This window comes from Phoca vitulina, unplaced genomic scaffold, assembly GCF_004348235.1.
Source record: "Phoca vitulina isolate PV1807 unplaced genomic scaffold, GSC_HSeal_1.0 scaffold50, whole genome shotgun sequence".
NCBI lineage: Eukaryota > Metazoa > Chordata > Mammalia > Carnivora > Phocidae > Phoca > Phoca vitulina.
The window spans coordinates 12,306,582-12,328,150 of NW_022589753.1; the positions used below are offsets into that span (position 1 = coordinate 12,306,582).

At 52.4% G+C, this 21,569-nt stretch overlaps 1 protein-coding gene across 1 annotated transcript in view; it reads left to right on the forward strand.

The window, feature by feature from the left end:
- PREX1 (phosphatidylinositol-3,4,5-trisphosphate dependent Rac exchange factor 1) overlaps positions 1–21,569 on the forward strand; it is a 175,804-nt gene that overhangs the window by 60,147 nt on the left and 94,088 nt on the right. The window contains exons 2-3 of the mRNA XM_032387778.1: positions 12,905–12,976; positions 16,721–16,843. Of these exons, the coding sequence (XP_032243669.1) occupies positions 12,905–12,976; positions 16,721–16,843 (195 nt within the window). The remainder of the gene's footprint in view (positions 1–12,904; positions 12,977–16,720; positions 16,844–21,569) is intronic.

Consider the following 21,569-nt stretch of genomic DNA (forward strand, 5'->3'; position numbering starts at 1 on the left):
AGATCTGTGTTCCATTAGTGATGTCTGCCCTGGGTGAGGGTGTGGGGACAGTGGGCTCTCTGTTGCCAGGCCTGCATCTAGGAATGAGATCTCACACGCAAATGCTCCTGGGGCCAAGTAGGAAGATGAGTATAAGCAGCAGGTTGGGTAGTGGGAAACAGTAGCGCCGGCGCTGGATAAAGATGGGAGCCGTCATGCTGGGGTCCTGTGGGCATTTGAGACCTGTGGTCAGCTTTTCCAGAAGAAGCTAGGAACTGGGATTTTAATGGGAAATCTGGTATTCAGACCTAGGCCTGAATTTTCTCAAAGCCCACTGCTGGTCAGACGAAACATGCCTATGGGTCACCCGTTTGAGAGTGAGTCTTAGCTTGATAGCATGCAGGGGGCTCGGCCTGAGTCCTTGTTGAAAGAATGGCAGGTTGTTGGTGAGTTCAGGGAAGATCACAGGTCAGGCCCCAGCCCCGGGGTGGGGGTGGGGGGGTCCTGTGTGGGGAAAAGTGTTGGCTTCCCCTCTGTTGACCCCCCCCTCCCCCTATTATTGCATCAGCCTGTTCACAACAGGTTGTAGCAACTTGGTTTTTGCTTCATCTTCAACTTCCTCCATGGTCAGGGATGAAGTGGGGCTGGGTGAGAACTGGACACCTTTTTTCAGGGCCTAGGAACTAGGTTGGGCGTAGGGCGAGTCTTTTCTAGGTGATTGATGATTCATCAACTAAACACGTATGGTCTACCACGTGGCAGGCCCAATCCTGGGCTCTGGGGTACAGTGGTCCCCGGACAGACAAACATCATTGCCTTCCTGGAACTGACAGTCTGGTGCACTAGATGAACAATAGGCTGATAAACGGACATGCGTAATATTCACAGTGACAGGTGCTATGGAGAACACAGGACAGGAGCAGGGACAGATATTTTAGTTAGGATGGTCTTGGAAGGACTGAATGTGCCTCAGGGCCTTTGCACTGACAGTTCCCTCTACCTCGAATGCCTTTCCATCAGATATCTGCAAAGCTGCTACTGCACCTCAGTCCCCGAGTATCTGTCTCCTCAAATGCCATCTCATCGGAGAGACTTTCCCGGACCGTGTCTGTGAAATAGCTCCCCCACCCCATCCCTCTGTGTTTCCTGATCGGGCTTTATTGTTGCTCCTAGCACTCATCCGTCACTGCTTTCACATTTTAAAATCCGTGTGTGATTGGTCTTGCCACTGCTCCACGAGGGCAGATTTACTCAGTCACTGATACGTCATTGGCTCCTAGCACAGGACCTGCCCGGTATATAGTAGGTGTGTAGTAAGTGTTGAGTAAATGGGTGGCTGCAGGAACGAGGGAACGCGCCCGGGGCAGGGTCACGTCCTGTGTGTCTGCAGGGCCCAGTTCCGTGCCCGGCGCACATAGGCCCGGGTAACGCGGGTTGGCCTGGAGAAGACTTGGTGGTGGCTTTCTCCCCCGAGAACATAATCATCCCCAGGGTCCTGCTTCCTTTCGTGGCCCAGCCCCGCTCCCCCGGCCCAGAACCCTGGCCGCTTCTTCCGGGTTCTTCCCGGAGGCCTTTGTAGTTGACAAGAGTTTTTACCTGCATCATCTTGCTTAAACCTCAACTGCCTCTTTTTTCAAACAAGGACGTAGAGTCAGAGAAGGAGGGTGACTCACTGAGGCCGTGTGGTTGGCAGTCGATGGGGCGGGACGGCGAGGTGTCCCGTTGGTGACGAGGTTGTGACGGCACACTGCAGTTTATAAAGCCTTCCCTCTTTCTCACTCCAGGAGACTTGGAAGCAGGCAGGCAATCACAGAACTGTTTTTATGGAAAAAACAACTATCCTAAGCATTCCTCAGCCACCTCCTCGGACTTCAGCCCCCGACCCCCTTCGAGATGTTGCCGATCACCGACATAGTTCAGTGTTTTAGCAACCAGGGAGGCCGTCCTGGTGCGGACTGGGGAATGTCAGTCCGGCCTGGAGGGGCCTCTGTTAACCAGCCAGCATGCCTTCCTTCTTCAAAGGCTTCCCTCCTGCGGACAGGGCCGTTCCAGGTGTTTCCTCCCCTCCTCAGCAAGGCCCTCGACCCTCTTTCTTTTGGAGGCTCCATGGTGGCCCCCCAGCCAGACTCGCCACTCAGCCCTACAGTCCTGTGCCTGGTGGCTTCGTCTGGCCAGCAGAGCTGCAGGGCCCACCGGAAGTGCCAGGGAATGACCGTGCCCTCCCCGCTGCCCTCCAGGCAGGACCGGTATATAAATGCCCCAGCTCCCTTGCTGCCTCCCTGCCCTGGGGTCGCTCCCTGGCTCTCAGAGGGCCTCAGAGGGCTGGAGCCCCCTTCGCCCACCCTGGCCCCTTGCTTGCTCTTATGCCCTGTACTGGCTGCCCTCCCTGTCCAGGCCCACTTCTCCCCACCCCTGCCTGTGTTTGCTGGAGCACCTCCCAGATTGACTACTTGCGTTCAAATCCTTGTCCCGGCCGGCGTCTGCTTCTGGGGGCCCAGCCTCATGAGACTCCCATCATGGCCAGCCTGCTAAAGTATGCCCACAATCCATGCCCTCTGTGCCGGCTGTATGCCAGCTCCAGGTGGAGCTGCTTGGTGCTTGACATGGTGATGGAGGTTGTGCTTGGTAGACACTTAAATCAAGGTTTATTCATTTGACGACACAGTTTTCTTTTTGTATTTGGAGCCAATACTCGGATTTTTTAAAGGTCTCCAGTGTTTTGTTTTTTAAAGATTTTATTTATTTATTTGAGAGAGGGAGACAGCATGAGAGAGAGTGTGAACATGAGCAGGGGGAAGGGCAGAGGGGGAGGGAGCAGCAGACTCCCCGCTGAGCGGGGAGCCTGATGCGGGGCTCGATCCCAGGACCCCAGCATCATGACCTGAGCCGAAAGCAGATGCTTAACCCACGGAGCCACCCAGGCGCCCCAAGGTCTCCAGTGTTTCTGACAGTCCGAGAATCAGTGCCTAGAGGCCATGGGGAAGGGGCCTACTTTTGATTAATACGGAATTTTAAAAATGCCTGCCCCTTCCATGGTCATTTATTGAGCACTTACTGGGCACCTCTTGTGAGCCTGGTGCTGAGCTGGATCCTGGGGGCTCTTAGCATGGGGGTGGAGGGAGACACAGAGTTGCATTTAATCCTTATGTGAGCACCTTGCAAGGTGAGGCCCTGTTACCCAGGCACAGAGCCTGGCCAGCTGACTCTAGAGCCCCCATGTGCTGATTTATGCCCTGGTTTCCTTTTCCCTAAAATGGGGATACTCACAGCACACCTTGTCGGATTGTTCTCAAGGACAGACAAGCTGGTCATCGGGTACTTGCGAACCCACTTACTCCTCCGTGCCAGGCAACAGTCTAGGCTTAGGGGTGAATGCTGTGTGAACAAGCCACTTCTTTCCTGGTGTAGATGTGGCAGGCAGTAAAAGAGTGACAAGCAAGGAAATAGATACGTGTAGGTGGAGGTGAGTGCTGTAGGGCAGAAAAAGATGGCTAAGATAGAGCGAATAGAGGGGAAGGATGGGCTTCTGCTGTAAGTGGGGTGGTGGGAGAAGGCCTCTCAGAAGTGACATTTGATTCTAGATGGGAATGAATTGAGTGAGGAAGGGGCCCTGCAGATATCTGGAGACAGTCTTCTAGACAAAGGGAACAGCAAGTGCAAAGGCCCTGAGGTGGGATGGTGCTTGGTATGTTCATGGAACAGTATGGAGGCCTCAACTGTAGCTTATTTTTAGTACTTATAAGAAGATGTTTGTCTGTTAAAGATACAGTATGATGTAACATTATTTGTGCTGTTTTATATAATGACACAAATTTTATATACATATGCAGAATTTATAATGTTCTGTATGAGCTGTGACGTGAAGGTAAAAGTGTGAAGTTGTGGAAGGAATGTTATTTTCTCTCAGTCCTATCTGGTATATCTGTGACTGAATATGTAACTGACTGTGACGTCTCAAATCTGCAATTTGGGTATTTTGGGAAAGTTGTTCTGGGCAGTGGCTTTCTGCTCCTGGCATGGGCCCCACAAAAAGGGGCGAGAATGGAGTGCAGGAGGTTTTGCTCTCAGCCTGGGTGGTGGCAGGGGCTGTGGATGAGGGAAGGTCTCTCTCTCTCGTGGGCTGTGGAAGTGCCAGGCCAGCTCGTCGGGGGCTGGCCGAGATGGGCACCTTCCTGGGGGGCCTTGTGGCTTCCAGAGTCAACACAGAGGAGGAGGGGTGGGCAGCTCAGAGGCTCAGGGCAGAAGGAAAGCCTTCTCATCTCATATTTGCCTGGTTCCTGCTCTCTGCCGGCGGGCACTGCCCCGTCCACACGGCAACACACACCGTTCAGGAGGAGAATGCCGACTAGCCTCCTTGATGCTGAAGAAGTGATAACTTGGGTGGGCAGGAGGGCCTGGTTTGTTTAGCAACCTCTCCTGTCCAAAAAAAAAAAAAAAGGAAAAAACATACATTTATGCTAGAGAATGACTTGTGATTTGAAAGTGGCATGCTCATTTTGGAAACATGGGAAAAAACAGAAACGAAGAAAGAAGAAAATTAGAATGACTTGTAATTCCACTCTCAGAATTAGGTTCCACGGCTAGCGATAAAACCCAAGTAAGAGTGCCTTCAATGAGACGGAAGTTTTCTTTCTTACTGAATTATTATAGGCAGCCCGGGGCAGATACACTGAGGAACGTAAGCTTCTCTGTTGCCGCTCCATCTTCTTCAGTATGGTTTCCACTTCATGGTACAAGGTGGCTGCTTGACCTCCAGGCATCACATTGGTTATCCAATCAGTAGGAAGGAGGTATAGCTGAAAAGAATCCCCACCTGTTCTTCCCATCCCCGGGGATACCTCCAAGATGTCGTACATGGTACGTGTACTTACAGCCCCTAGCCCAAACTTAGTCACACGGCCATACCTAGCTGTAAAGGAAGCCGGGAAATAGTCTTTATTCTAAAATCTTAGATTCTATTTCTAAAGGAAAAGGTGAGACCAGATATTGGGGGACAGCTAGTAATCTCAGCCATATTCTCACACAGTTTAGGTTCTTTCCTTCCACACTTCTTTTTCTGTGCCTATGTAGAGATGATTTATTTAACCAAAAATGAGATTATATTTTATGTATTCTGTAACTTGTCCCCCGCCCCCCCACCATTAGGGATCCATCAGTAGCCTTTGTCCATACCGTGAAATGGACTTCTGAAAAACCATTTCTAGCATGATCATCCTTTGTGGAGATGGACAATTTATTTAACTAAACCCCAAGTGATAGAATTATAAATCAGATGCTGAAGTTATATCTCGATGTCATGTGTGAGATTTATTTTTCACCGTGGCATAAATGCCCAGAACTTGCACGGATAGAGCATAGGACTTGGGCATTCGAAGGAGTCAGTGGACCTTTGAGGGGTCTCCCCAAACTCTGGCCTGTGCTGGGAGCAGGCCATGCAACCCCCACTCTGCTGCTGATATTACTATTTTATTGTTACTGCTTGGACTCAAGGGCCCTGCTCTTCTGTGACACGCTGCTTCCCTGGACACCCGGCCACCCAGACCATGTGGGGGGATGGGCCCCCCTTTCTCTGTCCTTGCTGTAGTCTGGGGCTTCCCTGCCCCCCAGCTCCCCTCACTCCTGACCGGTCCCCTGGCCCTCTCCGGTTTCACCATATGTCTGGTGAGGTCACCCTAGCCACGGCAGGGATGTCCTTGGGGGCAGCTGAGCCCGCCCACCCCCCCTCAGTGATCAGGTTGCTGGCCTCAGTCTCAGAGAGCGACTTCGAGGCCTCTTTCTATCCTTTTTCTCTCCAGGGAGAGATTTGTCCTCCCCAGGCTGTGGCTGCAGGTTCCAGACAGATGGCAGCTCCCCAGAGACACTCCGAAGGACAGCTGCTACCTGTTTTATGCTCACGTGGTTTGTTGTCTGCAGTTACTCACTGAGGATGTGTGTGTGTGTGGAGGGGTAGGCTGAGGACTCATCATCAGACCAAACTGCCTGGGTTCGAGGCCCAGCTCTGCCACTCGCTAGCTGGGTGGCTTTGGGTAAGCTCTTCACTGCGCTGGGCCTCAGTTCCATCCTCTGTAAAATGGGCACAGCCATAATAGGACCTTCCTGCTATGATTACCTGAGGATTAAAACCCTTAGCGCAGCACCTGGCGCATAATAGGGCCCCAAGATGTAAGGGATGGTAATAACAAACAGTAGTAAATGTTTTATTATTACTATTATTATTATTACTGTTATTATTCCAGTACTCCCAATTCTGTACCGGTTACTTCTAGAGCCTCTTCTGGGCCCCCCTTCCTCAGTTTCTCTCCCCGTCCCACCTCTCCTCCACACCTTTGCTGAGCACCTGCTGTGGGCTAAGGAGCCGGCAGTGAATGAAACCGCCTTCTGCCCTGAGACCGCTCCCACTCTGCGGGGGCGATGCTCCCAGACAGTGAGGTACACACATAACTCCGTCGATGAGGCCACTGCCGACAGTGATCGATTCTGGGAAGGGTGACAGGGTTCGGATGGCAGTGGGGAATGTGGCAAGACCCTCCTTTCTCTGGGTCTAAGAGGAGACCTCCCTGAGGGGGGGTCTCCCGTGCTAGTTGAATGTCTGGGAAGAAAGCTCCCTAGGCCCAGAGAAACCACCACAGAGGTCTGGGCGGGGACAGGCTCGCTGTGTTCCCGGGACAAAAGGAGACCAGCTCCTGTAGCTGAGCGAGGGGTGGGAGGAGCCCTCATCCTGCAGCGTCTTATCTTTCTGGGTTTTAGTAAGCGCCTCTTCTAAGGCATAGGTTACTCTCCCTTGGCGCTACTGATATTTGGGGCCAGATACATCTCTGTGGGGCCCGTCCCGGGCCTTGCGGGATGGTTAGCAGCATCCGTGATCTCTACGCAGTAGCACTCCCCTCCCTGTGGTGACAACCCCAGGAACCTGCAGACATTGTCCTCTCTTCCGGAAGGCACAATTACCTCTGAGTTGGGAACCACTACTCCAAGGCAAGGTGGGGCAGGTGTGAGCCTGCCATTAGGACACCTGGTTCTTTTTTTTTTTTTTTTTTAAGATTTTATTTATTTATTTGACAGAGAGAGACACAGTGAGAGAGGGAACACAAGCAGGGGCAGAGGGAGAGGGAGAAGCAGGCCTCCCGCGGAGCAGGGAGCCCGATGTGGGGCTTGATCCCAGGACCCTGGGATCATGACCTGAGCCGAAGGCAGACGCTTAACTATTGAGCCACCCAGGAGCCCCAGGATACCTGGTTCTGATCTGTGTTTTATCACTAACCTTTTGCTTGACCTCAGATGAGTGCCTCTCGTGCTCCCCGGTTTCCTCCGTGCAGCAGGAGCTCTCTGGAGATGGCAAACACACAGCCCTGCTAGCCCCGCCATTGCCATAGCTGTGGTGGAAATCACTAATCAATCATGTTGTGTCTGGGAGCCCTGGAGACACTTGGGCCCAATGAGCAGCCTCTGTGGTCCCGTCTGAGCAGCAAGCGGGAGTCACACAGTCCTGGGCTCAGGTTTGGCTCTGTTGACTTCTGGCTAGATGACTTCCTCTAGGTTACTCACCCTCTGGGCCTCAGTTTTTCTTATTTGTAGAATGGGACCAAAATACCTACCCCGAAAGCTGATTGTGGGGTTCAAAATGAACTAATGATGGGACTGTGTGAGTCTCAGCACATGTTTGTTACATGAAAGAATGAGAGCACGTGGATCTTGTCCCAGGTGTGGAGTCGTGGGGACTCTCATCCGCTGCTGGTTGGAGTGTATGTGGGTGCGATCATGTCAGAGCTGTTTGGCGTTAACTAGTCAAGTTGAACATGTCTCTAACATCTGGCCAACCATTCCACACCTGGTATACATCTGGAGGGACTTGCGTGCTTGTACCTCAGGAGATCTAGGTGTACATTTGGAGGATCTGGAGCACCTGGGCCCCACGGACCTGCTACTCATTGTAGCATTGTTAATCGGAAGGACATTTGAAACAACCTAAACTTCTGCCTCATGATCGTGGGTGCTATACTTTTTAAGTATTCAGCAACAAAGTGAACAACTTGAGATCTTAGTGTGGGTGGGGTGCCCAGAAGCAGATCCAGAGACTGATTCAGGGGGGAGGAGTTTCTTTGGGAGGAAGCACCGAGGGACCACCAATAGCCAAGTGAGGGACTGAGGTAGGGGACGGAAGGTGGCCACGCAAGGTGTGTCGTCAAGCAGGTTGCCACTGTGGGCCACTGGGGAAGTGGCATGGGTCATGCGCCTCAGGCTTCTCATCTGTCTGCCTGGCCTGCCCTGCCCTGGGAGGGGGCCCTCAGGCTCCGAGAAGGGGGGGCCGGCAGCTGGAAGGGGTGCTGGCGTGCACCCCAGGGGTAAGGACTGAGGGACGTGGGTGGGGTCCGGGTGACAGGTGCTGCCAGGCATGCGTAACAATGTGGATGAATGTGGAAGTAAACACGCAGAACAGTGTTCTTTATTGCTTGTCCGTTCACATGTGCATGGTAAGTGGGCACCATATCCAGGACGGGGGCGGGGGTGCCTTGCGGGAGGGCAGGTGCTTAGGTGGGTCACCTCTTTCTGTGGTGATTCATTTCTTCTTGTTCTTCACTGAGGTTTGATATTCACACGGTACACGGATAAAGTACACCCCGAGGAGGCTTTGCATATGCATTGGCCTGTGTAACCACTGCTCAGATCAAGTAATAGAACATTCCCAGCACCTCCCAGGGCTCCCTCGTGCCCCTTCCCAGTCTGCACCTCCCCCAGATTTGATGAATTTCTTTTAGAGAATGGTTTAAAGCAAATTTGGGATAATGCTAAGATTTGCCAACGCTGAGTTTGTGGGTGTTGGTTGGGTTTTTCTCTATCCTTTTCTAAATCCTTTACGTATTCCATCATCATCGTCACCAAAAGCAGAGGGGGGACTTGGGCAGGTGTGGGGGCCAGCAGCACCGACCGACAGAGTTTGCGGGGCCAAAGCAGAGTCTCAGGCAGCCCTGGGAATCCTGAGAATGGCCTCATCTCTAAGGGAGGTTCCCAAGACAGAGCTGCTTTTGGCCGAGCGTTCCAGAGCTGTCAAGGCTTGGACCCGGAGTCGCCCCCGAGGGTCGTTCTAACCACGCTGCCTGCACGGAGGGTATTGGCACCGCCTGGAAAAGCCGGTCGTGCCTTGGGCCGCGCAAGGGCTGGGCCCAGAGCCCCTGCCTACCCATTCTTTCCGGGTCACGAGCTGCCCATTGTGCCCATCATGCCGGCCTGTTTGTGGCTCCTCTGTGGGTGGCCCGAGCCTGTCATTGTCCCAGGACAATAGCGGTGGCTTTGCTTGCTCGAGGAAACCAGGACAGGAAGCCCCGATCTAGGCCAGCACTCCCAGCTTCCTGCTGTCCCCAGCGGTGCTGGGCTAGCGGGCCTTTGTCTCCCTCCTGATCAGGAGGCTGGAGGCCGGCCTTCCCGGCAGTGCCACTGCCCAGCTGAGGCATCCTCCAGGAGCTCCTGTCCCCTGGCCCCGTGGCCCTTTAAAAGGAAAGGTCAGCAGGCTTCCAGCAGGCCCCTGCTGTGTGCCAGGCACTCCTGTAGGCCCTGGGGGTATAGCTGGGAAGAGAGGCAAGCCCCTGCCCGCACGGAGCTTCCATTCACTTTATCCTATTACATTCTGAAAGGTAGGGCGGTATTGCTATGATCCCCCTATTTGGGAATCGTAAACTGAGACTCAGAGAGGCTAATGCATTTTCCTGAGGTTACACAGCAGGAAAGAGGAGAATCTCTGGTTTAAACACAAACTGTCAGTTTTTCCAGACCTGGCCTTTATTGTTGGATTGGGGTAAAGGTTTCATTCCAACCATGCTCCCTTCTTATCTTGGCTGATGTAGATTGCCTAACCTCACTCTTTTCTTTTCTCTCTTTTTTTTTTAAAGATTTATTTATTTGACAGAGAGAGACACACACAGCAAGAGAGGGAACACAAGCAGGGGGAGTGGGAGAGGGAGAAGCAGGCTTCCCGTGGAGCAGGTAGCCCGATGCAGGGCTCGACCCCAGGACCCTGGGATCATGACCTGAGCCGAAGGCAGACGCTTAACGACTGAGCCACCCAGGCGCCCCTAACCTCACTCTTTTTATCTGTCAAATGGACTTTTAATGCAAGATGGGAAGGTGGGGAGTGTATGAAGACAAGGAGGGCTTCCTGGAGGAGGTGACATTTGAACTAAGGCCTGAAGGATGAGAAGGATGGCGGAGCTGGGGAGAATACCTGCTAGTAAGAGCAGCATGTGCGGAGGTCCTGAGGCAGGAATGTCTCCTGGCAGATGGAAGAAATAGAATGATGGTGGGGCTGAAGATTGTTGAGGTGTGGAGTGATGTAGTGCTGGAAGGTGTGGTGAGAGATTAACTAGGACAAGATCATGGGGGGCTTTATGGGCTGCGGAAGGATTCTTTGTTGTTGTTGTTGTTGTTTTGTTTCGTTTTTGTTTTTAAGCATAGTTGGAAGCCATGGAGAATTTTAAGCTGTGGATTGACAGGATCTGATTTACATATTTAATAGGATTCCTCTGGTTGTGTGTGGAGAAAGGACTTTGGGGGCAATGAGGGGGAACAGGGGGAGGTGATTGCATTAGTCTAGGCGGGAGAAGATGGTGCCTTGGACTGGGGCAAGGGTGGCCATGGAGGTGGAGAGAAGAGGTTGGATTTTTTTTTTTTTAAAGATATATTTATTTATTTGAGAGAGACAGAGAGACAGAGAGGGTGCATGCTCAAGCAGGGGGAAGGGCAGAGGGAGAGTGAGAATCTTCAGGCAGATTCCCCGCCCAGCGTGGAGCCTGACACGGGGCTCGATCCCATGACCCATGAGATCATGACCTGAGCGGAAACCAGGAGTCGGATGCCCAACTCACTGAGCCACCCAGGCGCCCCCAAGGTTGGATTTTTAATACCTGTTGAAGGTGAAGCTGATAGAATTTGCTGATGGATAGAAGTGGGGTGCCAGAGAAAGAGGGGCGTGGAGGGTGACTGGGACAACTGGGGGGTTTTGGCTGGAGCCGCCGGCAGCCAGCGGTGCCGGGTGGTGTGGGTTGGGAGGGGGGATCAGGAACTAGGTTTTGGATGCCCCTCGGCATCCAGGTGGAATATGTGGAGTCTTCAGGGGAGAAGTCCAGGCTGGGAACTTAAACATGGGCCGAGGGGACTGGTGGGGATGGCTGTGCCTGGCTGTGTGTCCTCGGCTTTCCTCCCCATGACCCACTGCATGAGGCACCAGCGCACCGCCTCCTAGGAGGGCAGAGTCTGCGGTGGCCGGCGCCCCGCGACAGCCACCGACATCGCTTGGGTGATGGAAAAGGATCTGACAGCCATCTGTGGAAGGCCAGCCTCCTCTTGGCCTGCCTGCCCCTGCTTTCCTCCATCCTGGGCTGTCCCCTCTGTCTCCCCGCCACTCGGAGATCTCCCCAGACAAGCATGGGCACGGGAGACACACTCTTAATTAACCAGCAGCCGGGCTTTGTGGCGGGGACAGCGTGCAGATCCCCATCGCTGTAATCAGCTGTGGCAGGGAGGGCAGCCGATGGGCCACCGCAGCTCCTCGTGGCCCTGTGGCCGTGACAGGCCCGTGAAGTCATTTTCACAGGGGATGTCCTAGAGCTGATGCCAGGTCAGCATGGGTCCAGGTCCTCAAGTGGGGGCAGACCAGTCAGAGTTTGCTGTGTGGGACAGGCCTCAGTCTCCCTCGGGTGCGTCTCCCCCCCGCCTCCCCGCCACGTTCTTGTCAGTAGATTTTCTGATGCCTGCTCCGTCCCACCCACACGGGGGCCAGGCCACCATCATTTGTCATTTCTCAGCGCAGCTGCACCCCTCCATTCTGGTGCCCCTGCTGTCATGCTCGACCCCTAAAATCCAGTTCCTCACAAAAACCACCAATATTTTGCCAATATTTAAAAACTGGGAGACTTTGCTTAAAAAAAAAAAAATCTTAATCTCTGGCTTCTATTGAAAAAAATCCCAGAACATCTGGTGGTACTGGGCCCGCCGGCTTCCCACCTGACCGCACTTGGAGGGGAGAAGCAGCCATCCCCCTTGGGTGGGACGTGTTTGCCAGCTCCCCGCGGTCCCCAGCACCCCCGTCCCTTCATCGTTGTCTGTCACATTGCAGAGGACAGAGATGACGTCTCTGTTCTGAGCCCCTGAGAAAAGTGGCAGGACAGCTGGGGTCCGTCCATGCAGCAGGGTCCTGGGCAGCTGTGAAAAAGAATGAAGATGCTCCCTGTGAAGGAAAGGAATGATCTCTAAACTAGGATTAAGTGGGAAAAGCAGGTGCCGCATGTCCTGGGTATGCTGCTATTTTTCTGGTGTGTAAAAAAGGGGAAAAATAAGAATACGTGTGCGTGTGTGCGTATGTGTATAAGTATATAGATCCCCGTTTGTTAGTTTTGCATGAAGATTCTCTGGAAGGTTACCCAAGACACTAGGAGCTGTGGTTCCCCTGGGAGGTGGGGAGGGGCTAGATACCCTGGGGCCCGGGGTGTAGGAGAGAGGCTTTTCGTATTTTTGACTCTTTATATTTTTGACTTTTGAACCATTTGAATGTGTTATTATTTAGAAGTTAAATTTTTGGAAAAGGGCGGGGGAAAGAAGGGAAATGAATTATGGCCTGAGAGAGACCTGTGGGTGAGGAAGCAGATGGGAGTGTGTCTCCCTGAGGGTAAGAAGGCTTTGCCGTGTTCCTGCACAGGGCCTGGGGGGTAAGACTTGCTCAGTAAACATTTGCTGCCCGGATGGGGGGGAGGGGTATTCCAGTGTGTTTAATGCAGAAGCTAGGTAGGTTTTTCCTTATTCCCTGCCCACGTCCCTGGACCATGGTGTCTCCTGTGTCCATCCTAGGTGGCATTGGAACTTGTGGCCCTCCTTTTTGGGCCATCCCCGGGAGATCAGAGGCCTGGATGCTCACCTCTCCTTGCTTCTCTTCCTCTAGGCATTCCTGCATCGCATCCGGCAGAATGTGGCGGACTCAGTCGAGAAGGGCCTCACCGAGGAGAACGTCAAGGTGTGGACTGCTGGCTAGCCCCTTTGCAGACTGTCCTTGCTCCTCCAGGGGCGAGGCTCAGAGGGCAGAGTGGGAGGCGCACCCACCCTGCTGACCGCTGGCTTTGCCTTCCCACAGCTTGCTCCCTGCAGCCCCCGGGGGCTCTGTGCTTGGCGGACGTCAGGAGGACTCAGCCAACTCAAGGCTGTGTCTCCTTGCTCACCACGGCCATCCTGGCTTCCAGCCTTCTCTGTGCCAGACCCCCTGGCATGGAGCCAGTGGAAAATCCCTTCCCAAGCGCCCCTGGGAGCCTTGGCACCTCCAGCTGCCCTCTTGGCAGCCCTGGCCTGTGCCCCTGCACTGGGCAGTGAGTGTCGAGGCAGAGCGGTTGAGTAATTGGGTCCGGCCTTCGCCTTGGCTGTGGCTCTGGGGAGTTTCGGGAGGACGTCAATAGGCCCTCTGTGTGCATGGCGGAGGCCCCTGCACTCCCCAGGCCTGGCTTTCTAGCGTGACCTCACTCTCTGGGAAGCTGCCCTAGTTCTTGGGGCTCCGTGGTCCCGGTCCAAGGGGAGAGCGGAGGGCAGCGTGGGGTGGGTGTCAGAAATGCCTGACTTGTGTAGCACACGAAGGACTTGGTCCAACAGGATGTTCTCCCCACATGTCTCGGTTAGTCTGGACAGGAACCTTACAGTGGATAATCCTGAGTCTAGTTTTTTGGGTAAGAAAGCTAAGGCTTTAGATGTAAAGAGACCCGCTCAGGTCTCACTGCCTGGCTGGTGGTCCCTGACAGCGCTGGGATTTAAGTATTTTATGCATGCATGTATTCTTCGTTCAGCAAATACTTACTGAGGACCTGCTGTTTATTTATTATGTGTATTTCTCACAATTTATTTCTTTACTGCAATTTAAAAATTATTAGAATTTTGAATTGTAACTCATTATAGTTTTTAAAAAATTCCTTTTTTAATGAGCTAGGACTCCTTTTTTAATGAGTAAAGGGTGCATCCTAAGTGTCAAACGTGAAGCAGTTTCACATATGAACACGCCTATGAACACAACCGCAATGAAGATGGAGCATTTCCTGCCCCTGCGGGCTCCTCTGTGTCCCCCTCCCCGTAAATGCCCACTCCCCAAAGATGAACCACTGATTAGTTTTGCCTGTTTGTGAATTGTTTATAAAAGTGAGCTCTTTCACATCTAGTGCCTTTTGCTCACTGGTATGTGTGTGAGATTTGCCCACGTTGTTATGTGTGGCTATGATTCAGTCTCTTTAATTGCTGGGTTGTAATCCATAGTACAAATGTCCCATAATTTACCATCCGTTCTCCTGTCGACGGATATTTGAGTTATTTCCAATTCTGGGCTTTTATGACCATTCTTATATATGCCTTTCAGTGGACACAGGCTCTCATTTCTTTTGGGAGACAGATACTTATTTTGAAATTTTGCAGCCGTCCATTGAAGGAGGTACGGCAGTAGATCTATCCTGTCTGTCTTTAACATAAGCCAATTTAACCATGTGAACTGCAAAGGGTGAGAGAGAGAAACATTACCAGATAGTGCAGGTGGTTCTTCCAGCCACCTCCCTGATGAGTGTCCCCCAGGGGGAGGCAGAGGTGGAGGACACTCCTGGCTCTTTCACAGAGCAACCTTGGAGGAATGGTCTCCACCCCTCTGCCTTCCCTGCCCACCCTCAGGCCATCTCCCTCTGCTGACTCATTCCAAAGGTCCGTGGGGTTGGTCTTCATTCCTTGAGGTCTTTGACTCAGATGTCACCTTCTCAGAGTGACTATCCCTGGCCCTCTACCTGGCCCTGGGACTCTCTTCCTATTTTACTTTTGTCTTTAGTACTTCTGACCCCCCCCCCCCCAACACTCTGTTTTGGTTCTTTGTTGTCTGTCCCCATCCATTAGAATGTCACCTCCGTGGAGGCATGCACTTGTTTGTTCCCTGCTGTGTCCCCCTGGGCCTCTAACTGTGCTTGGCACACAGCAGGTGCTCAGTCAGTATTTGCTGAAGGAATGAACGAGTTAGAAACCCTAGAGGGAACCAGAAACCTGTATAACACTGGGTTACCCCTGCTGCGAGCCCCAGTGGGATGGGTCGGGGGAGGGATTCCATTGTATTGTGTTCTAGTTTTTGAACCATGTGGGTACCTTCTTCAAAATTAAATAAAAAAAATGCACCTCTTTTTTAAAAAAGAAGGAGAAAAGAATTTATGCAGTTCAAAAGGACCTTAAGTAAGTAAATGAAAGTCTTCCTAGTTCTCTTTCCCAGAGATCCCTGCAGTTACCAGCTTGACTCTACATTCAGATAGTCTCTGCTTTTGCCTGCCTAGAGAGGAATGGACTTTTTTTTTTTAAATTTAAATTTAAATTTAAATTTATTTTTTTAAAAGATTTTATTTATTTGTGGGGGGCGGAGAGCATGAGCTCAGGGGGGGCAGAGGGAGAGGAAGAAGCAGACTCCCCAGTGAGCAGGGAGCCTGACACCGGGCTCGATCCCAGGGCCCTGAGATCATGACCTGAGCTGAAGGCAGATGCTTAACTGACTGAGACACCCAGGCGCCCCCATCCTTTTTTTTTGTAAACACAAATGGGCCCATGCTGGAATCTTGCTTGGCACCATGATTTTTTCCCCCTCACTTAATAATGTATATTCAGGATCATTCCTGGATTCCATATCCATATATGCAGAGCTGCAGGTTCTTTTTATAGGCTGCATAGTATTTCGGCATGTAGAATTTATTTAATTATAACCAGTCCAGTTTATTTAACTATTTGATGACTCTCCCTTTGGACATTTGCCTTTTTCCCCAGTTTTTTTGCTTTTGCAAATAAGGCTGTCGTATGTCCTCGTCTATCCACCAGGCTCTTCACCTTGGCATTATTAACACTTCGGGCTGGATAATTCTTTGCTGTGGGGGCTGTCTGTGTATTGTAAGGTGTTTAATAGCATCCCTAGCCTCTACCTAGGAGATGCTGGTAGCATCCTTCCCCACCATTTGTGATGACCACAGATGTCCCTAGACATTGGCAGACGTCCCTTGGGGGACACAATTGTCCCTGTTTGGAGACCACTGATTGACAGGCTGAATTCTAAAATGTAGAATTGCTGGGTCAGATTGTATGTGCATTTCAAACTGTAGATTCATATGGGGAAAAAGGCCCTCATATTACATATTGTGCAAGTTTACACAGCATATTTTGGACATCTTTCCCTACCGTATTTTCTTCTGCCACATCATTTAATAGGTGCGTGGAAGTACCCTCGTTGTTTTAAAAATCAGCCTTATGATTGGACATGCTGGTTGTCTAGCCATGATGAAAACTGTGATGAATGTCTTAATATAAAATTCTCTGCATGCTGAGTGTGAACTTCAGTTCTGCTGCTTCCTGGACTATGTGACCTTGAGAATGTTAATATACTTTGTGTCCCTGCTCTTCATCTATAAATGGGGAATGACAGTAGTCTCTACCTCATGGGGTTACAGTGAGCATTAGGTGCCATAAATGCGCGTAAAGTTCTTAGCACAGGATTAGGCATTAATCCCGCGTAATAAACGTTGGCCATATTTTGTTTTAGCATTACTTTTACTAGGGGGAAACTGGCTCCAGTGTATCAGAGTGCCTGTTGCATCATTATATCCTCATCCGCACTGGGGGTTATGTTTTGTTTTGTTTTGTTTTGTTTTGTTTTTGCTTGATTTTGCTCTCCCCCTATGCCTTGATTAACGTGATCCTTGGGCCTCCCTTTTCCCCATAGGTCCTGTTCTCAAATATCGAAGACATCTTGGAAGTTCATAAGGATTTCTTGGCAGCCTTGGAGTACTGTTTACATCCTGAGCCTCAGTCTCAGCATGAACTTGGGAATGTTTTCTTAAAATTCGTGAGTACAATGCCCCAGCCCCTGTCGGAGGCTGTGGCTTTGGGGAAGTGGGCTTCTTCCCCAGCTCCCCCAGGCAGACCTGTCTGGGACATGGAGTGGCAGGTGGCAGACAGGCCCAGCCTCTGCCCCCAGGAGCAATGGGAAGCAGTGCGGGCCCAGCAGATTCGTGGTGTTTTTAGTGGGCTCCCCCTCCCCTCAGTGCCACGGACAGTGTGGCTTCTTGCTGAACGGCTGTGTCCTGGGGTTCCCCGGACCTCCTGGTCTGGCAGGGCCCTTCTGCTGCAGAGTGACCAACAGGGGTAGCCCGTGCCAAGAGGGTGGCCTTGGGTCAGACAGACCTGGGGGCGAGTCCCGGCTCGGCCAGCCCCTCACCCATGGGGGTATCTTAGGGTCCCACTTCAGCTGCTGGTCAGAGAGGCTGAGGCTTTTCATAATAGCCTCTGTCTTCCTGCAGGATTGCCAAGTTGCTTGGAATAGTGAGGGGATGGCTGAGGAAGGAAGGGAGATGTGGGCCCCCTAAAACCCAGCCACTAACTACCGAGTTCATCGCAAACTGGCACAAACATTCTCTTTGTGCTGGGCACTGTTCGACGTGCTTTACGTATTTTCATTCATTAAAACTTCAGAACAGCCTTCAACAGTGTGTACTATGATTGTTCTCACTTTGGAAGTAGGGGAACTGAGACCCAGAGGGGGTGAGTCCTAATACAAGATTACACAGCCAGTGAGAGAGCCACTGTAATCTGGCCCCAGGGCTTATATTTTTCACCATCTTAGATGATAAGTCTCCTGAAATACGCATTAAACACCTACTGGGTGCCAGGCACTGTACTTGGCCCTGACGATGCTGCCCTATATAGGACGGGTTTGTTCCTGCTGCCCTCAGGCTCGTAGGCTGGAGAAATGGAAGAGGCCATTTCAGATGGTGACATGGGCTGTGAAGAATATCAAATACAGATGTGGCAAGCAGTGACTCTGCTCGAGGGTGTTTGAAATTGGGAAGTCAGGGACAGGGTTGCTAGAGTGAGCGCACAAGAGCACCCAGGACATCTGAGTACATTTGGTAAACGACAGATAATTTTTTAGCATAAGTATGTCTCATGCACTATTTGGGACGTACTTATACTAAGAAATGATTTGTTGTTCATCTGAAGGTTTGAACTCAACTCGGCGTCGTGTTTTATCTGGCAGCCCTGGTCAGGGCAGGCCTCTGGACCTGGTGAAATGGGATGATCTTGGGGAGGGACATTCCAGAGGGAGAGATGAGCAAGGGCAGCGGCGCCAGACTGGGAACAGGCATGTACCTGGGAGGAAGGCAGGCAGCCCGGTGTGGCCGGAGCCGAGTGAGTGACGGAGGGAGTGCAGGGACGCCATGGGGGCAGATCCCACAGGGATCTTATTCTAAGAGTTGTAGGTTTTTAGCAGGGAGGTCATATGGTCTGCATATCCCGAGCTGTGTGAATAGGCGGACGATAAGTTGGGGAAACCCTTGCAAAAGTGAGACCTGGAGCTCATGCTCCCGTCCGCGCTGGAGGTGATGTCTACGTGGCTAGCTCCGTCCCTTCGCTGAGTCTCAGTGGTTTGGGTTTGAAGTGAGTGGTTTGGGGCAGATGGCCTCCGTGGAGCATGTGTCACCCCCTGGGTAGCTGTGGACAACAGCCGTCACCTCTGACAATCCTGGAGCCCTCTCCGGGGTCTTGCCCCTCTTCCCCAGCTGTCCCCAGTGGGCACCTGCGTACTTCTCCCGCTTTGCAGCCCAAACCCACAGCCACATGTTCCCCACCCGCCACATCTGTGTGTGCACAGCTGCTTGTCCGTTTCTTCTTGGCACAGCAATCAAAGCCCCATGTGGGGCCCCTAGGAGGAAATTGAACGTTTGGGCTCTTAGCTGGCAAAAGCAGCATTTCCATGTCTGTGGGGTCCCAGGCCTGGGACACAGAGGGGATTGGGCTCAATGAAAGGACAGGGGGGTGATGGAGCTGGGCATGGTTTTGAGGAGGGGGTGTTGCCATTTGCTAAATTTGAGCTCTCCTAGCCTCAAGCCTTTGGTCCCCTGCCCTTTTCGCAAGCTGAAGGAGAGGAGGACATTGCAGAGCGCACCCGAGAAGGGGCTCGGGATGAGGAATGACAAACCTGCAGCGATCTCATCACTCACTTACTCCCCTCTCCTGTAGCCATGGCAGACATTGCTAATCAGTCACAGCATTCTGCCTCTGGGCTCCCCAGGGGGAGCTCCAGAATTCTTCTCACCAGTGTTCCAGCCAGTGCTCCTCATCGATTGGGGTCGGCATGTGAGAATAAACAGATTTGCCTCTGCTTTCTGGCCCAACCTCTTCATCGTACAGATGGAGATGGACAGGGAGACCCTGTCACCTCACCAGGCTTGGGTCCAACTTTTCATTGTCTTCCCCCTTTCAGAGTGTGCATTTATTAGGACTGTCTTCATTGCAAGTGACAAAACCACCAATTCAAATAGGCTTAAACAAACAAACAAAAGACTTTATGACTCATACAAATGAAATATTCCAGTGAGTGGGCTTTAGGCATAGCTGGATCCAGGGCCCCATATGGTGTTTGCAGGACTTGGTCTGTATCTTTGGGCTCTAATTTCCTCTGTGTTGGCTTCATTCTTGAGGGGTGGGGGGTTTATGCCTCACAGGGTGGCAGAGGTGGCCCTCAACGGTTTCAGGCTGACACTCTCCCAGCTTGCAGTGACAGTTCAAAGGGAGCTTCTCTTCACAGTAATTCCAGCATGAGTCTTTGAGGGCTGTCCTTGGCCCAGCTTGGGTCACATGGCCACTGCTGCCAGGACAGGCAGCTCTCTGATTGGTTTGGCCTGGGTCGTATGCTCACTTTGGTGCCTGGGAGTGGAGCTGGGTCAGTGGGCTCCGAGTGGAGGAGGTAGTTCCCAGGGGAAAACTTGGGGGCCACGACCGGTACGGGGGGAATGGCTGCTGGGTGGGTAAAACAAGACATGGTCCAGCCAAGAGCCAAGGCTGTAGTTGCGGTAGACCAGGGTCATCTGGAAGAAGCACGGGGCCGGTGTGAGGCCTGTTGGGCCCCTCTCAGTTCCTCCTTGTGCTTTCTTGCTTTCATTCACGATGCCTGCTCGCTGCCGGGGACTCCAGTCCCCACTGGGACTATACCAGTGACCCCAGCAGATGCAAAGGCCGCCCCCATGGAGCTCACAATGCAGGTGGGGGGTGGTGGAGAGGGGCGAGATGGACAGTGCACAGCTGAGGAGTAAGACGTACCGGGGGTCAGGGCCTACCGTATTTCCCAGATTCTGTCCAGTCCCTTTCCCTGGTGGCCTGTTCTAAACCTGCGAACCCACTCAGCTCCCTTCCTCCCCACTCTGCCTGCCTCTTTTCCCACCATCAGAACCTACCCACCCACTGCCCCACCCTGTCATAGACCCGTTCACCGTGGGATAATGAATTTGTTTAAGTCCTAATAGTGGTAGTAATAGCAGCCCAGATAACAATAGCAACAATACTAGCTGATACTTAGTGAGCCCTTGCTGCGTTCCATTTTCAGCACTTAACGGTGTATTCACGTGATAATCCTCACAACCACCTTATGGTGGAGAGACCGCTGTTGTCTGTACTTTATGGACAAGAATGCAGGGGCTCCGAAACCTGACATACCTTGCCCAAGGCCACAGAGCTGGCAGCCTGGGGAGCCGGACTCTGTACCTGGCTGGAGAACTTGCACTTGGACTTACAAGGTTGTTGCTGATAGGCCCATGGAGGCTCTGTTGGCTTATCTATACAGGACTGATAGCAGGGTCTGTGGGCCCCGGGAAAGTTAAGGCTCTGCAGAGCAGAGCAGTCCCCCCCGCACACCCCCCTAAAGCTACTTGCATACGGTTGGGACCTCCTGCTGTCATTCCTGTGCCTGCACTGGGAGCCCAGCCCCTGCTGTAGGGCCCTGTAGACCTTCTCTGCAGGAGCAGGCTCCAGGCAGGCCGCTTCCTGTCACCTTCACCCAGAAAGGCCCTTCCTTCTCTGCAGCCCACTTCACCATGGTCTGCAGCGGAGGCCTGGATCCACGTACGTCTGGCAGCGCCCCCGTTCACATCTTTTTTCCTTGCTTGGGTGAACCCCTGCACAGACTTCTCCTGACCAGTCTCCACTGGCCTCAATGGTCCCCTGGGCTCATTGGAGATAGTAGGAACGGAAGGAGTTCTGTGTGGGCAGCGTGGGGGATACTGGGGTCCCCCCCCTTCCCCTTTCCTGTGTATCTGCAGACACTGGGTGAGGCAGACAGTCGTCGGTGACGCGGGGTGTGTTTCTGTGTGCATGCTGACATTGGTCGTGGTGTCTGGAGCACCTTGCTTGTGTGTTGTGATGTTTCAGAGCATTTGGCCGCTCCTTGGAGTACGCGTCAGGTTTGTTCGTCCTGGGTCATTGTGACGTTGTTGGTTTTGGTATTTTTCTCTATTGATTCATGATTATTGGCTGTGTGTGTAGCCAATACTTTTAGAGGCTTTTGAAATATTCTCTGGAGTCCATTGTGTCTGCAGCACTGCCGTCCTCATTCCGCATATGGATTATTTAAGCCACTAGCCGCTCAAGTCGTGGGGGGCTGTTGTTATGTTTGTTTTGTAGATGAGGGAATCGAGGCAGAGAGAGGTGAAGCAGCCTGCCCAAGGTCCCCCGCTACTCAGGGAGCACGGGCCTGGGCTTCCGACCCAGGTGGTCTGGTTCTAGAGTCACTCTGAGCT